This window comes from Callospermophilus lateralis, unplaced genomic scaffold, assembly GCF_048772815.1.
Source record: "Callospermophilus lateralis isolate mCalLat2 unplaced genomic scaffold, mCalLat2.hap1 Scaffold_708, whole genome shotgun sequence".
Classification (NCBI taxonomy): Eukaryota; Metazoa; Chordata; class Mammalia; order Rodentia; family Sciuridae; genus Callospermophilus; species Callospermophilus lateralis.
The window spans coordinates 124,760-140,401 of record NW_027515187.1 but is presented as its reverse complement, the minus strand read 5'-3'; the positions used below and the strand labels follow the sequence as shown (position 1 = coordinate 140,401).

General features: G+C 60.8%; 1 protein-coding gene across 1 annotated transcript; it reads right to left on the bottom strand.

The window, feature by feature from the left end:
- Positions 1 to 234: 234 nt before the first annotated feature.
- On the bottom strand, positions 235 to 15,059 carry LOC143386732 (agrin-like). The gene is made up of 28 exons (XM_077108429.1): positions 14,997 to 15,059; positions 14,700 to 14,883; positions 9,555 to 9,770; positions 9,240 to 9,464; positions 8,940 to 9,161; positions 8,687 to 8,827; positions 7,426 to 7,644; positions 7,160 to 7,354; positions 6,887 to 7,072; positions 6,652 to 6,800; positions 6,467 to 6,572; positions 5,537 to 5,644; positions 5,295 to 5,447; positions 4,995 to 5,138; positions 4,779 to 4,912; positions 4,605 to 4,710; positions 4,117 to 4,521; positions 3,829 to 3,966; positions 3,307 to 3,434; positions 3,029 to 3,182; positions 2,903 to 2,979; positions 2,098 to 2,186; positions 1,725 to 1,938; positions 1,205 to 1,319; positions 872 to 1,006; positions 597 to 696; positions 351 to 515; positions 235 to 304 (listed from the first exon to the last, which is right to left on the bottom strand). Exons 1-28 carry the CDS (start codon positions 15,057 to 15,059, stop codon positions 235 to 237), a joined length of 4,341 nt encoding a protein of 1,446 aa, XP_076964544.1.
- Positions 15,060 to 15,642: the final 583 nt, after the last annotated feature.

The window sequence follows — 15,642 nt, the reverse complement described above, 5'->3', positions numbered from 1 at the left end:
CTGGCATGGGGGCTGCCAAGCCCCCAGGAAGAGGAGGAGGAGGCGTAGGAGCAGGGCAGGGTGGGGGGACACTTGGGCCCTCCTCACACCTCAGACACTCACCGGGGACTCTCCCAGCACGCAGGGCACCCTTACAGCCGTTTCTCTCCACCAAGACCCTAATCCAAGAGCCCAGGGCTATGGGTTCCTTGGTCCTGTGAGGAAGAGGCTGAGTGCGCAGGCTGTGGGCTCTGCCTACCCATTGAGTGACAATGTCAGGAGCCCCAGCCTTACCCCTGTCCAGTCCCAGGCCTCCAGGTCCTCCCTGTGGGCAGCCCAGGACAGAGCACCCAGCCCTCATGCTTGCCCACCTGATGACTGCTGCCCCTTTGCCCAGGTCATAGAGGAATTCCAGGTGCTGGTCATGCAGGGCCAGTGACACAAAGTCCCCTTTGCCATCTGTCTTTTGCCCATTGTACAGGAGCAAACCACTGGGTCCTCGGGCCAAGAACACCACCTCAAGGGCCATCTTCTCCCTGGGTCACGTGGGTCAGGGTGTCTCACTGCCCCTTCCCTACAGGCTGCCTCCCCTCCTCTGCCTCACCTACCCTACTGACCCCAGGTCTCTTTCAAAGGTGTGCAAGCCTCTCAGCTCCAGGTAGGAAAAGCCATGAAAGTCCGCCAGGAAGGGCTGGGCACTACCATCCATCTCAGACACTGCAGAGGGAGGACAGGGCTCACTCAGGCCGTGTACCCCACTGTCCTGCCCAACTCGACAGAAACCCACAGGACCCGAATCCCAGCTCTTCCTGGACCCGAAGACTGGGCCACAATTCAAACTGAACATTTGACCCTGACTTCTTGTCCCCTCCCGACAGCCTGGTGCCCCTACCTGTCTGGCAGAGCGTGCCTCTACGTCCTGCGGGGCACTCGCACTTGGCCCCGCCCTTGGGTAGCACGCAGCAGGGGGCTGCACCGTGGCAGGGGTTCGGCTGGCAGGGGCTCTTCTCTTCTGTACAGGTTGGGCCTGGAGGGAGATGGAGATGAGTTCCAAGAAGGCAGGCCCCCTGACACCTGGTTCCTAGCCCTCACCCGGATCCCAGCCTGCCCTCGCCAAATCGGCCAGGTGGACACTGGCAGTGAAACATGTCATCTCCCAGGGCCTGGCATGGTGCCCCACCAAAGGGGCTGGGCATGCAGGGGTGCTCTCCACACTCTCCCACACCGGAGCTGCGGGACACAACCCCCTGCCAGGGGCCCAGCTCCAGGCTCTGATTGTTGACATCCAGCAGGCGGATGCAGCCCTTCAGGCCCACGCCAACGGAGGTCCGCTCAGGGCCCTGCCACAGGAAGGGGTCAGAGTAAGCTCAGGCAGAGGCCTCCTTCTCACGGCCAGAGTCACAGGGGTACAGTTAGGGTCAGAAGTCAGAGCTGCTCCATCCCATCACCCTTTAGACAAAGCGGCCAGTCCCACAAAGAGGACCAACCAGAGGGTGGGGCCGAGGTTAAGGGTTAGGACTGGAGGTAAGGGTCAGCCCAGGCCCTCCTCACTCTGGCACCAAAGGTAAGCCACCCAGATGAGACAGGGAAGGGCCAGGAGCCCCAGCTGAGCTCAGGGTCCTAGCCACACCCACACCATTCTTCTGATCCTATTTGCTATCCAATGGAGGTTGCTCTGGTGGAGTCCCAGGCAAGATCAAGGTCAGAGACCCAGTTTGATGCATGCTCCACCCTCTTGCTCACACATCAGCCTGGTCCTCTGGGACTCCGCCCACAAAGAGGTCGGTATCTAGGTTGAGGCCATCTGTGCCACTGGGGCTCTCACCCAGAACTGGGGTCCCGCCATCCACAGACAGTGTGCCTTGGCACCAATGCCGTGATAGTTCTAGGCGGTGGCACCGGCCTAGTTCCACAGGTACTGAACTTGTCAGTATTGCTGGTCCAGAACCTGTGTCAAACCTGGAGACCCAAGCAGGTGCTTAGAGCACTGGCCTGGCTCCATCCACAGTCTGGTCAGGAACCACCCACAAATTCCTCCCTGGAAGGCCCTGGCCCCACCCACTGAGCATTAGCCCTGCCCACCCACCAGACAGTCAGGAGGCCCCACCCTCTCTGCACCTGAGCTGAATGCGCCCACCGAGCAGCAGCGCCAGTGCCAGGAAGTCCTTGTCACGTGTGTTGCCATGGTATAGCAGCAGTCCCTGAGGCTACAGGGATCAGAATTCCAGCGCCAGGCGCAGCGTGTGATATGCACAGAGGGTGGGGAAGGCCAGAAAGGAGGTATCCCCAAAGGCAGGAACAGAGACAGAGGGGCATAGCACTGCAGGGGATAGGGAGGGTGAGCTGGAAGAGTACCCAGGACCCTGCCCCTACCACCTCCTGCTGGTGGCTTATCTCTGCCCTCCCTCCTTGCCCCCATCAGCCTCCCTGTCCTTCCAGAGAGGTGGACAGAAGCGCCTACCGTCCTCAAAGAAGGTGCCTCCCCTGCCTGCCGGGCAGCTGCAGGTGAAGCCCCTGCCAGAGTTCTGGTCCTGGCAGGTCCCCCCATGCAGGCAGGGCTGAGAATCACAGGACCTTGGGTGCTGCTTGGGACTGGGGAACAAAGGCTGGTGTCCAGCCACATGGCCGGGAGCTGTGGTGGGGGGCCGGTGTGTGTGTTGGGGGGCCGTGGTCCTTCCAATGGGCCTGCTGGTGTGACTGGGGTGGACCCGAGGGGTCACGGAGGAAGGTGGTTGGCCCACAGTGGTAGCTCTGGCTGTGGCCACTGCAGCGGTGGCTCCTATGGTGGCTCCCATGAAGAATGCAGGAAACCAGTCTGTGGGGCAGGGAGTGGTCAGGGTCTGCAAGGAGCAGGGGGCGGGGCAGTGGAGGATGGGAACAGACAAGGAGGCCCGGCCTGGTGCTCTTGCAGAGGCCTCCTCACCACCAGGGCCCGGGGCCTGGAGGCCTGGATCTCCCGAAGCAGGGCCCGGCCCACGTCAGGTGCCCTGAAGGCTGTGGCTGGGGAAGAGGGGGTACTGAGCATGGCCTGGCCCTGTGCAGCCCCTACCTATCACCTCCTGGGAGAGACTTAGCGTGGGGATCTCACTGGGGTCAAAGTGCACATCCACAGTGGCACGGACTGATCTGCCAGGCCCCAGGTCCCGCAGGTGGACACTCCGGAAGTCCTTTTTGACGTCTGAGTTCCGGAAAAGGTCGTCCAACTGTGGGCAGGGAGTGAGTGAGGATACTGGGCACTGCTCAAAGCACTGAAATCGGTCCCCTTACACTGTGGGGTTCCTGCCCTGGCCCCCTCTGGGTCTGACCTGGGGGGACGCCCCCACTTACAGTGCTCTCGATGCTCCTGGCTGTCTCCCCAAACAGCTCTGACTTGGGGTCGGCCATTTTGGGTGTGTAGAACAGCTCTTGCCCCTCGACCCCCTCCAGCTCCAGCACGCCCTGGTACGCCTTGGTGGCTGTGGGAGAAGGGGCGGTGAGGCCCTGCCTGGTACCGGCCTGGTGCAGGCCCCTGGAGCAAGCCACATAGGGTACAGGGGCAGGTGGATGTTAGTCAGATGATCATGAGGTTAGTGACCAGGGCTGGCGTCAGTTACCAGGCAGACTCCTCAGAGCAGTTGCCCCAGGCTTGCTTGCAAGGAGAGAGACGGATTAGGTACACGGTCCTGGGCACGCACAAGTGTTAGGGCTGAGACCACACGTGTGCACATGGGTGCCGGATCCCCAAGATCTCATACACATTTGAGACCAAAGACCATAAAACCTGGACCCACCTGCTGCCAGCGGGTAGGAGCAGCACCCATGGCTGCCCAGGCTGCTCCTCAAGCTCCACCTGCCCTGCCACCCACTCACCAGGACAGTTGGAGTCCTCTGCGTCCAGTGAAGGTGTCTTGCCATCCGAATAGCAGCCCAAAGGTGAGTTGTAGCAGGAGGCTCTCTCAATGGGTGGTCCAGGTGTCACCACACTGCTGTCCATGGAGAGTTCCAGTCCTAGGGATGCGAAGTCTGAGTCTAGCCACAGGTGGGAGCCTCTCTGGGCCATGCCCCAACAAGCCCCTGCTCACTCCCCAGGCCTGTCCCATGTCCCAGAGCACCTGCTCACTCCCCAGGCCTGTCCCATGTCCCTGAGCCCCTACTCACCTCCCAGGCCTGCCCCACACGCCAGAGCCCTGCTCACCCCAGGCCCACCCACGTCCCCGAGCCCCTGCTCACCCCCAGAGCCCCCCCCACTGGCCTCCTGGTCCCCACTTAGTTCCTCATCGCGACTCCCATCAGTGCTGCCAGATTCTCCAAAGGCAGAGGTGGAGAGACTGGTTGCAGTGGAGGTTTCTATGAGGGGCATGGTCAGCGCGGGCCGAGCTGTGGTCTTGGGGAGCCTGGCTGTGGTCCGAGGTCGTAAGGTGGGTGGAGGGGTGGGCCGGCTCTGGGGGGTACTGCTGAGAGTCAGGGGGAGGGCACTGGGTGGAGGCAGCAGAGGCTCACTTGGCAAGTGCCCCGGGGCTGTCGTGGCCCTGGGGGTTGGGTGAGCGCCAGGAACTGCAGCCTCTGTAAGGAGAGGGAAGCTGGGGCTGGAGTCGGGGAGGGCAAGGCCCTCCTGTCAGTGCTGGGTGGTGGCTCCCAGACCCTACCCTGGCACGGGCCGAGGCTCTGGGTGAAGATGTCCAAGCCCTGGTGGCAGGCGATGGTCTTCAGTTGGCACTCGCTGCCGTAGGTGATGCCATCTGATCCACAGACCTGAGGCGCAAGGCAAGGGCACTCAGGCGGTTCCCCCACCCACTGCCCTTCACACTCTCCACCCTCACCTTGCTCACCTTGGTGGCACTGGCCTCTGGGCAGGTGAGGGCTGGGCAGATGCAGTGGGCAGAACCTGCCTCTTCCACACAGGAAGCGCCAAACTCACAGTGCATCTCCGCACAGGTCACCAGTGCTGAGGGATCTGGGGTGGACACAGAATCTCCACCAGCTCAGGCTGTCCCTCTGTACAGCAAACCCCAGGCCAGCCCAGATCTTGTCCTCACCTGCCTCACAGCTGGTGGGGCCCAGGGTGTGGCCATCAGGACACTGCCCACACTTGGGACCAGCAACGCCTGGCTTACAGGAGCACAGCCCAGTCATCTGCTCACAGTCATCCCTCACAGCGCCCCGGGGGTCACAGCTGCAAGCTGCAGGGAGGGGAGCCTGAGTCTGTACCTAGACAGTCTTCTCCACCTGCTGCAGAGCCTGCCAGGTGCAGTTCACGCCAGGGCCTGAGCACAGGGATGGGGGTGGACAGGCAGGAGGACTTGACTGGCAGCCAGCCCTGGGGCCCTGTCACTCACGAGTACAGCCGCTCCGGCTGTCAGTGACAATGCCACGGAAGTTCCAGAAACCAGGCTCACATCGTTCGCACTTGAGGCCGCCCACGCCTGGCCGGCAAGAGCACTGGCCTGTGGCTGGGTCACAGGAGCCGTGCGGGTTGCACTGGCAAGTGCCTGCAAGGGAAGGGGAGGGACAGGGTCAGCACAGTCACACAGCTGTGCCAGGCCAGGGGTGAGGGTACTCAGATAATCACTGGGGCAACCGGCCAGGCCCACACCCCGGGCAGCAGTGACATTATCCTGGCAGCATCCGTAGGGGGTCTGGGCACAGTGAGCAGGGGCTGCAGGCAGCAGTGGGGCCAAGGTGAGGCCTGCAGAGAGGGGTGTGGGGTCAGACTTGAGGCAGTGCTTATGCCCACCCCTCTGCCTCAACCTCCTCCACACCACCACTCAGCCTGACACCATGCCCCTCAGGTCTGGAATCTGAGGCTGAGACCCTGGGTGAGGCCACCATAATCATACAAGGACATGCAAGTGCCACATGTAGGACCCAGCACACAGGAAACATACAGGTCCACATACACACAGAATACCCAAAGTCACGGACACAGCCTGTGTGTACACAGAGCTATGGACACACAGATAAGTGTAAAGGCAGCACACACACATGAAGACGGACACGCACTCACATTCCTCCAAGCCATGCACATTTATATACAACTGTACAGACACATCTGTGAATGTGCATGAGCATACCGTGAGCACTCGTGTGTGACATGTGGCATTTACAGACCACTGTCAGTTCCTGCACAGAAGAGCAAAAGGGCCCAGAAGGTGCCCTGTGGTTTTCTGCTGTCTCCTGCATAGAAGCCTGGCCTGACCTGCAGTAGGTAGTTGGCATACGCTTGCTTTTATGAGGCAGGATCTCACTGCATGGCTCAGGCTGGGCTCAAACTCACAATCCTCCTGCCCACCCTCCTGAGTGTGGTGCATACTTTGACAGACGGGCTTGTGTCCACAGTGCACGTATCAGTGCTTTATACTCAGAAGAACACACAAGACCACAAGCATACCACAGCACACATGGATGCCCACGTGCCTAAACCAGTGCAGGCATACACCTTTGAATATGCACACACAGAAGTGCAGAGGCTGCTGCACAAGCCTACAAGAATGTGCCCCAGCCGACTCACCACGGCAGGGTCCCTGAGCTGCGACGTACAACTCTCCTTCAGACTCGCACCTGGCCCTCTTCAGGTCACACTCACTGCCATAGGTGACCCCATCCGAGCCGCACACCTGGAGGGGTGGGGTCAGTGTGGGCAGCCTTGGCCCCTTCCTCACTGCCCCCCTACAGATGGGGGAGGTGGGGGCTCACCGGTCTCCTGAGAACACCCTGGCAGCTGAAATCGCAGATGCATGGTCCATCCTCTGAGTCCTCATCCCACACCCCGCCACGCTGCCGACAGAGTTCCTGCTCACAGTCGCTGTCCTCCCCAGAGCCGGAGCCTCCTGAGCCACACTCAGCTGTGGGGAAGAAGGGCAGTTCACCCATAGGTTCTCCCCTGAGGCTGGTGCCCCACAGCTCAGGCAGCTGCCCAAGCCTACCCTACTCACAGGGCCCTGCCCGGGCTGTATCTGCTGCTGGCAGGCAGCCTCCCGTAGCTCACACGCACTGCAGTAGGTGACACCATCTCTGCCACACACGGGGCCAGGCAGGGGGTGCTCACAACGAGGACACACAGACTGCCCGGCTGAGCACACAGCCCCAAAGGCACACACTGTGTCTCCACAGGTCTCTGAAACATATGGAGCCAGCAGGGGTCAGCAGATCCAGCTGGAGAGTGGTGGGACCCTAGCCGGCTGGCCCCCATGGCCCCACTCACGACAGTGTCCAGCTGATGCCACATGCAGGCTTATCTGATGCGTGCAGGCGTGGACATGCAGCTCACACTCGCTGGCATATGTGTGCCCATCAGAACCACACACGGGTTGGGCTGAGGCCACACACTCAGAGGGGCACACACAGCGCCCGGTCTCGGCCTCGCACAGGGCTCCAAAACGGCACTGCCCGCATCGGTCTGGGGAGGGGGCTCTGTCACCACTGTTTCAGGAAGGCCATACCCCCCAGGCCTGCTTGTCCACTACTGACCACAGGGTCCTCTACGGGCCACCTGGATATCCCACCCAAGGGCACAGGCCATGGCCTCCAGCTCACAGGTGCTGCCATAGGTGACGCTGTCACTGCCGCACACGGGGTCGTAGGCGCCTGCACACGCCTGCTGGCACTCACACGCAGCCTCCCCGTTCTTCACCGCACATGTCGCCCCGAATGCGCACTGCACCCCACGGCACGGGGACAGAGCCTGGTCTGGGAAGGACAGGGCACTCAGCCCACCTGCTACCCCCCATACTGGGCAGAGCCCCCAGCCCCACGCAGCAGGCCCTCTCCCAGGGTGGGGTGGTCAAGGAAGAGCTAGATGTGCAGGACATAGCAAAGAAAGGGACAGACACACGACAGAGGCAGATGGGGACACAAGAGCCTCCTGACTGCCCACAGCAGGCCACTGACCCTGACCACCAGCAGCCCTGGGACACCCATGCATGTGGGGGCTCTCTCCAGGCTAAGAGGAGTCTGCACCCCAGAGTCACACCCAGGGCTGCACGGGGAGGAGGTGTCTGTCCACTTGCTCTGAGAACCACAAGGCCAGGCAGTAGCGAGCCACCCCCCCCAGCCACACAAGGGGCAGACCTCGGGCTGTGGGCTCCTGGTGGGCAGGCGCGGCACCTCATCCTGCCAGCAGGTCAGGCTGGAAGACACAAGAGGAGGAGCCGAGAGGGAAGGACCGAGGAGAAGACAGATGCAGAAAGACAGACCAGAGAGATGGACAGAGGATTGACCCACATGGTTACAGGGTCACTGCAGCCCTGGTCCCCATGGGACATGCTGGCCACTTCCCAGCTGCCTCCACCCTCCAATGGCTCCTTGAAATCAACTGAGATCCTGCCTCTGAAGGGGCTGGTGACAGTCATGTCCCAAGAGTGAGGAACCCCGCCGCTGTATCCACTTCCTGCCCACCCAAGCAATCTGTACCCTCAGGCAGAACAGAGACGGATGGGCAGACAGACTAGAGGACCTGCAGCCTGGACTTGCACGGCCAAGTGCAGGCCCATCTCTGACCACCTGCCCACGTATCCAGGCACCCTCTCGCAGCCTCTACCCTCCACACCCTGCACCCTCCCAGGGGACCCACCCTGGCCCAAGACCCTGGGAGGTGGGTGCCAAGGAATAAAGATGGCATGTGATGGTGGGCAAGGACTGATGGCGGGGACCACAGGGTGCTCACCACACGGGCCCTGGTGCCTGGGAGGGATGGCTCACTGCTGCCGGCACTCAGCCTGCTGGCGCCAACAGTCGTTGTCATACATGTGCCCATCCTGGGCACACACCGGTCTATAGGCTCCATCACAGGTGACACGGTCGCAGGAGCAGCAGGGTCGGCCACGGCGGGACAGGCAAATGGCACTGAACTGGCAGGTCCCGGAGCACTGGTCTGGGGGTGGGCAAGGGGATCAGAGAGGCCAGAACCACACCAGCACCTCCACAGCAGGGACCCGACGGACACGAAGGCAGGGGACACACTGTGTGCAGGGGAAGCAGCCCACCTCCAGGCTGGCACTGGCCAGAGCGCACTTTCTGGAGGAGCAGACCGCAGATATCCCCTGAGCAATCGATGCAGTCGTTTGCATAGGTGACCCCATCATCCCCACACACAGGCAAATGCCAGGGAGGGCAGGTCTCTGGGCGCAGGAGCATCTCTGGACGGCGAGTGTGTGGGTTCACACGGCAGACGCGGTTCGTGTCAGCATGGGCTCCCTGGCAGGGGTCTGGGGGCGGACAGGCAGAAGTCAGGGTTATTGCCTGCACGCCCAAGGAGAGGAGCCCCACATGGGGTGGACACTCACCACAGGGGCCGTTGAACTTCCTAAAGATGTTCTCCTGGCGTGCACATGCCTGGCGCAGCAGCTGGCATTCACAGGGGTAGTCCATACCATCACTGCCACACACGGTGCCCTCCGGGGCCCCGCGGCAGGTCGTGGGACACAGGCAGGAGGCGGTCTGCCCATTGGTGGAGGGTACACAGGTACTGCCGAAGCTGCAGGTCACATTGGAGCAGGGGTCCCGGGAGCCTGTGGATGGCAGGGTGGGGTCACCCTGGCTGTCTGTCCACCTCCAACACCTGGCCCACCCCCCCGCCCACGCTGGGCACACTCCCTTACCACAGGGTCCGCGGCGGAGCAGCCGGATTCGCCGCTGCAGGCGGCACTGTGAACGCTGCAGTTCGCACTCGTTGCTATAGGTGGAGGCATCTGAGCCGCACACTGGTGCCACGACAGCAGGACAGGCGCTCTTCTTGCACACGCAGGAGGCCTGGCCTGGATCCTCTGCACTGGGCTCACAGACCACGCAAAAGCCACACAGCATTCCCCTGCAAACTGAGGTCGGGCACAGGGAGGGGTTGTTGAAGCCAGGTCCCAGGGCTGGGCACTGCTGAAACCCTCACAGGCACATCCACACCCGGGTGTGCAAGCATGTTCAAGCCCACGCATGGCCACAAGTGTCACGGACACTCTATTGTGCATGTTCACCGGGCCTGGCCCCCTGGATGGATCCCCTGCCAACCCAGGGACCTTTCCTCACTGGAGAACACTCTCTATACCCTCTACCAGGGGAGAGGGGCCTCCTGTCCCCACAACAGGACAAGCCACCCACTCCCATCCCACCTCAGCAGATTCCCCAACACACAACAGGAGAGGACCCCAGGCCAAGTCCGAAGCAAGCAGTCAGGCCCCACTCTGCCCAAAGCCCTCTCCCACATCAGCCCCAGAGTCCATCTGGTTACCCCCACGCAGGCCAGGCTCATCCCAACTCAGGCCGTAAGTTTCTGGGGCCTCATCTGGGAGTGCCTGGGTGTTCCCCATACCTGACCCGGCCTCTTGCCAGCTCCTAGCCTTCTCCCACAGCCCCTCCCAGGGCAGCTGCTCTGCAGAGCCTCACACAGCTGTTGGCACAGCTGGGCCTGTCATCGGAGTCTGCCATTTCAGCCCTTAGTTCTGCAGACAGCAGGGTGCAGCACATGCCCCATCACCATTAGGCCTCCACTGCGTCCCACCGTGTGGGCACAGGGAAAGGCTGGCCCTCTGTCACAGTGTACAAATGAAGAGAGCACAGGGAAACTGAAACCCAGAGTCATTAGGGATAGCCCCAAGTAGCCACCCTGAGCCCAGCACTGGGACTGGGGATAGGTTGGCTCCTTAGGTCAGTGTACCCATGGGGGAGGTGGGTCCATTAGGGATTGCAGCTGCCTGGATCTAATAAATGTTTAATCTGGCTCAATTATCATTAATAAGTCATGGTGTCAGGGCTCCCATCAACTCCCGCAGGTGGTGGAAATGTAGCAGAAGGCCCCTCCCCATCTCCTAGGAGAGGTGCATAGCCCAGGAGCTAGAGCCAGCTGTTGCCATTCCAACAGCCCACCCCAGGCTTCCACCTGCCTGACCCAACCCTGGAAAGCTGAAAAAACAGAGGCCACAGCCTGCCTCCCCTGCCCCCACCCATGTTCCCATTCCCCCCACCTCACTATGCCTCAGTGTCCCTTTCTGTGAATGGGACAGTAGAACCTGCTTCCAAATGACTGCAAAGCTCAAGAGGCACCGGGCACAAGCACCAAGTGGAGGATGAGCTACACCTACAATAATGGATGGTCACCACCACTGGCCTCCTCTCTGTCCTGGCTCAATCTGGCTCAATCTATGTCTGCCAGTGTCCCCTCTTCATGCCAGGATGTAAGCTCCCTCCATTTCCCCTTCTCTCTCCTAGTGGCACATCCCTCTTTCTTGCCCAGGTTCCTTGTGACTCCCAAGCCAAGTCCAATAGGCCCATGCTAATGCCCAGCGGTGCTCTTGGGCTTCAGCTGGACCTGCTGATCAAGGTCTCCAGGGTTGAACCCCAGGGTCAAGGGCCCAGTCACCTCCCTGCCCCTGGGCTCCTTAGCTTCTGCTATCTGTGCCCTGGGCTTTCCCTCTCTCTGCACCAGGTCACCTGAGCCACCAGCTCTCTCCCAAGGTCCTGACCCCACAGCGGGGAAGAGCTGTTCTTGGGGAGCAGCACACTCCTCCCCACCACAACCTGGTTCTCACTCCACAGTCCATCAATGTTTCCACTATAAAGCCACAGTTAAGAGCACACCATGCTGGTCCCTACTTCTGTCCCCTGCCAGGACAAAGTAACTTCTCTTTTTCCTTGGTTTAAGGTACTGGGGATGGAACCCAGAGATACTTAGGCATTTTCACATTTCTTATTTTTGAGACAGTCTTGGTGAGCTGCCCAGGCTAGCCTTGAATTTGTGACCCCACCAAACTCCCCATAGCAGCTGGATCACATGTGTGACCACCAGCTGGTCAGAGCAAAGTAACTTCCCAAGTTAATTCAGTAATCCCCACTTTCAGGATGGGCCCCACTTTGTCCCATGCTTAGGCTGGGAGAGGGGCTGCTCCCTGGTCCCATGTTGGTACCTATAGCATGACTGCCCCTTTATGTGTCTCCCTGGCCCATGGAACCAAGAGATCGGGAGGGCTGAAGATAAGTTTCTTGATTGAACTTTCTTGAATCATAAACACAAAGACGACCCACCCCCCCACAGGCCCACCAGCAAGCACACACACAGGCACACCTGCGCACAGGTGCAGGCAGGGCCTGCCACAGCAGCCAGGCCCTCCTAGGCATACTCCTTCACACACATAATGCCCCTCCTCAAGCCCACTCAGCAGAAGAGGAAACTGAGGGCAGAGGTCTCCTGAAAGTCACTACTAAGGAATGGAAGAGCTGGACTCAAGACACACCTGCTGCCCGTGACCCCTCATAAATTCAGGTGACATGGTTCCCTAGTGGGTCACCTCTGGGGGCCCCACCATGCATGCCCTGCTCAGTCCCCAGTGGAAGCCTCTCCCTGGCCACTGAGCATCCCACCGGAGCACCCTCTCGCTGCAGTGCGGAGGTGGAAGGACTTTTTATAGCCACAGATGCCGCTGATATATTTAAATCTCCTCCTGGTCTAGGGTGGGTTGGGGGATGGAACCACCGCCCAGAGCCCTGCTTGTGGCCACATGTGTGTCCTGATGGCTAGGGTGTGCACAGGGACTCAAGTTGGCAGCTTCAGGGAGGGTGGGTTAAATCGAGGGACTCAGGAGAGAGGCTGTAGACACTCAGGGCTCAGCCCCAGCCCAGTGCAGATTGGCTTCCTCCTTAGTCACCCCACTGGAGGACATGGACCCCTTCCTGGAAGATGTGGGACCTGTCTGGGTCACAGCCTCCTGCCCCAGGCCAGAAGGGGGACAGTGGTCTGAGACAAATGGGATGTACCCACATCCACTTACCCCATCAGCCACTGGTCCCCTCATTACATGCAAATACCAAGGGTCACATACCATGAAGGGGTACTGCATTGCTCTGACCCAAGGCTCCTGTGTCTCAGGAGAAGGACTGCAATCCCCCAGAAAGAGATACCTCAGAGGCCACAGACTCCCCTCCCACAGCCCAGGTGGGGCTCGGACCTCTGAGGGGCCTTCAGGTCTGGTGGGAGCAGTGTGAGGAGGGGCATTGCTGTCAGAGACATGGGTTGCCCAGCAGAGCCCAGGTCCAGGATGTGTGTCCCCACAGCCAATATCACTCATTCCTACTGCCCCACCCTAAATGCTGCCCAGCCCAGGGACTCTGGTACATTTGAAAATACGCTTGTGATACCAGCTACTTGGGAGGCTGAGGCAGGAGGATTGCAAGTTCAAAGCCAGTCTCAGAAATTTAGTGAGACCCTGTCTCAAAATAAAAAGTAAAAAGAGGGTGGAGCAAGGGCTAGAACTCAGTGGTAGGGCCTTGGGTTTGATCCCACAAAGGGAAAAAAAAAGCAGTCAATAACCCTGCAGCTTCCAGGAATAAAGAACAGCTGGTCACAGGTGACCCCTGCCCAGATGGCCACTGAAGGACAGCAGAGCCCCTTCATCCTGTACCCATGAACCCAGCTCCTGCTTCTGGGTGCCCCATGATTCAGTAAGCAGCCCTGACTAATGCAACCCAGGGGTGCATCCTGACAAGAAGGCCCAGGGCCATGCCCCCACCCCAGGCCACCCAGGGCTCTCTCAGGTTGTCCTCCCCACCCATGTCCTGCCTATGTCAGACAGCTCTAGACATGTGACTCTGTGACACTGGACAGGCATCCGCCTGACAGAGAACCCAGTGATGGGGCAGGACGGAGAGCTCCCACCCGCCTGCTGAGGATGCAGGAAGGGTGAACAGACCATGGCGACCCCTTGGTCCTTGTCCTCTGCAGCAATAGAGCCTTCTTTTCCCCTCTGACATTAACCTAATTACAGAGGCCCCTGCTCCAGCAGCCTTGTGGGAGGACATCCCAACCCATAGGGATGTCAAGAAGGCCAGCCCACCCCTCCATCACTTGCATCCTCCCATAGACAGATGCCAGACTCATGTCATGCTGAGACACCCCCCTCCCCCGAGCCCAGTTTCCCCTCTGCCTGGCCCAGCCCTTCCTGAAAATGGAGAAGGGAGGACAAAGGAGAGGAATCCCCCCACAACCAGCCCACTCCACTGCCCACCCCCACCCTGCCCAAACCACCTGCCAGCATCTCACTTCTTATGGTTCCTCCCAATCTTGAGGCCCAGGGAAACCAGAGTCCTGCCTGAGCACTGCCAGGAGCTGAGACCCCCGGCTTACACTCAGTGAATGCCCCAGGAGGAACCCAGGCTGCCTTGCCCAGCCTCCCGTCTCCAGACACCTGGCACCCCTGGAATACACACCCTAGAATGAACCCACCCTAGGAGTTCCCTGCCCACTTGCTACCCCAAGCTGTGCCTTCCACCCAGGCTGCCCACTCACCGTCAGGAGGCATGGGAGGTGCTGGTGTGAAGTGGGTCCCAGGTTTGTCTGGAATAAAACAAATCTCCAAGTTAGGGCCCTCTGAGCAAGGCCTTCCAGAGACCACCACTCCCACTCTGCCCTTCCCCCATAGGCTGGCTCAGACTCTGGAGAAGAGGGCAGGGGACCTTACTTTCCTCTGCCCTTCTAGCTGCATGCATGGTCAGGGCTTTACACCCATCACCTGCCAATGGGTCCCCAGTAAAGTCACCAGATTTACCAAATAAGTCCAACCCCTCCATTCCTAGTGCAACTGCCCCTTTCTTACTCCCACAGGAAGTAGTTTCTGCCCCATCAAGATGGGGGTCAGCTGGCCAGGAGCCCAAGGACAGGTCTCAAGGGGTCCAGAGCAATCCATTCCATCCCCAGAAGAATGTGTGGCCCATTCAAGCTAGTTGTGGCCCTTGGCCTGGCTGTGACCCTGCCTGCCCTGTACCCTTGCCAGCAGGGAAGCAGGACTTGGCCAGCACAAGCTGGGCCACTTGGGCCCCGCCCAGCCGCCACGTACAGTTGTTGAGGAAGAGCAGCACCGCGAAGCCCAACCTAGAGGTGGCCAGCAGGATCAGACAGACGTTGCAGGGGATCATGAAGTACTGCACCACCAGCGAGGCGCCAGGCTGCTGGGGGGGGGGGGGAGGCGCTCCAGCGGCAACGGAGGCATGGCCTGGGGCTTGGCCTCTCTCTTGGGGAGTGGGGGTCCTCACGGAGCGCCCTTAGGCCTCTTCGGGGCTACTGCCCCCATTCTAGGACCCCTGGGGCAGTGGACAGCTGCTGTGATCTCAAAGTTCAGCCCCATTCACCGCCTGGGGCACGCCCGGCCCTTCCCGGCCCTCCAGGCGAATAATCCAGGAGCAGAAATCCCCAATGCGGGCTCAGAAGCAGGCAAAGGAGGATGGAACAAGGCCAGGGCCACCCCTGCCGCCGCAACCCTTCCGCCCGCCAGCCGGCGCTGTCCGCCCAGCAGGAGCAGCAGCCGGAGAGACAGAGGCCGGCGGGACCGCGGGCGCGGGGCCTGCTGCTCGTGCCTGGCAGAGGCGGGAGCGCGATGGCAGCAGCGGGAGGAGCGACAGCATCGGAAAGAATAAAGAGCCGGCCGCGGAGGCGCTCACCCGCCTCCAGCAACAGCGGCTGCCCTCACCCTCACGAGGCTGGGGCGGTGAGTGAGGGGCCAGGGGCGCTGCGGAGGGAGGGCGCTGCGGAGGGAGGGCGGGCAGCAGAGACAAAGGAAGATGCCTTGGGGAACCCCGGCGTCCGTGGGGAGTCGCAGCTCAGAGCAGAGGATGGGCGGATGAGGGCCCACGAGTCACAATAGATGGAGGGGCAGCGCTGATGTGGGGTTAGGGCATAGACAGGGGCAGGGTGGTGCTAAAAAGGGGATG

Coding starts and splice junctions, on each gene's coding strand:
- LOC143386732 (XM_077108429.1), bottom strand. CDS start 15,059: ATGGGGCTGAACTTTGAGATCACAGCAGCTGTCCACTGCCCCAGGGGT. Junction 6,801..6,886: donor GCCCGGGCAGGGCCCTGTGA/GTAGGGTAGGCT, acceptor TCTTCCCCACAG/CTGAGTGTGGCTCAGGAGGC. Junction 2,187..2,902: donor CCAGGCCCCGGGCCCTGGTG/GTGAGGAGGCCT, acceptor TGATCCCTGTAG/CCTCAGGGACTGCTGCTATA.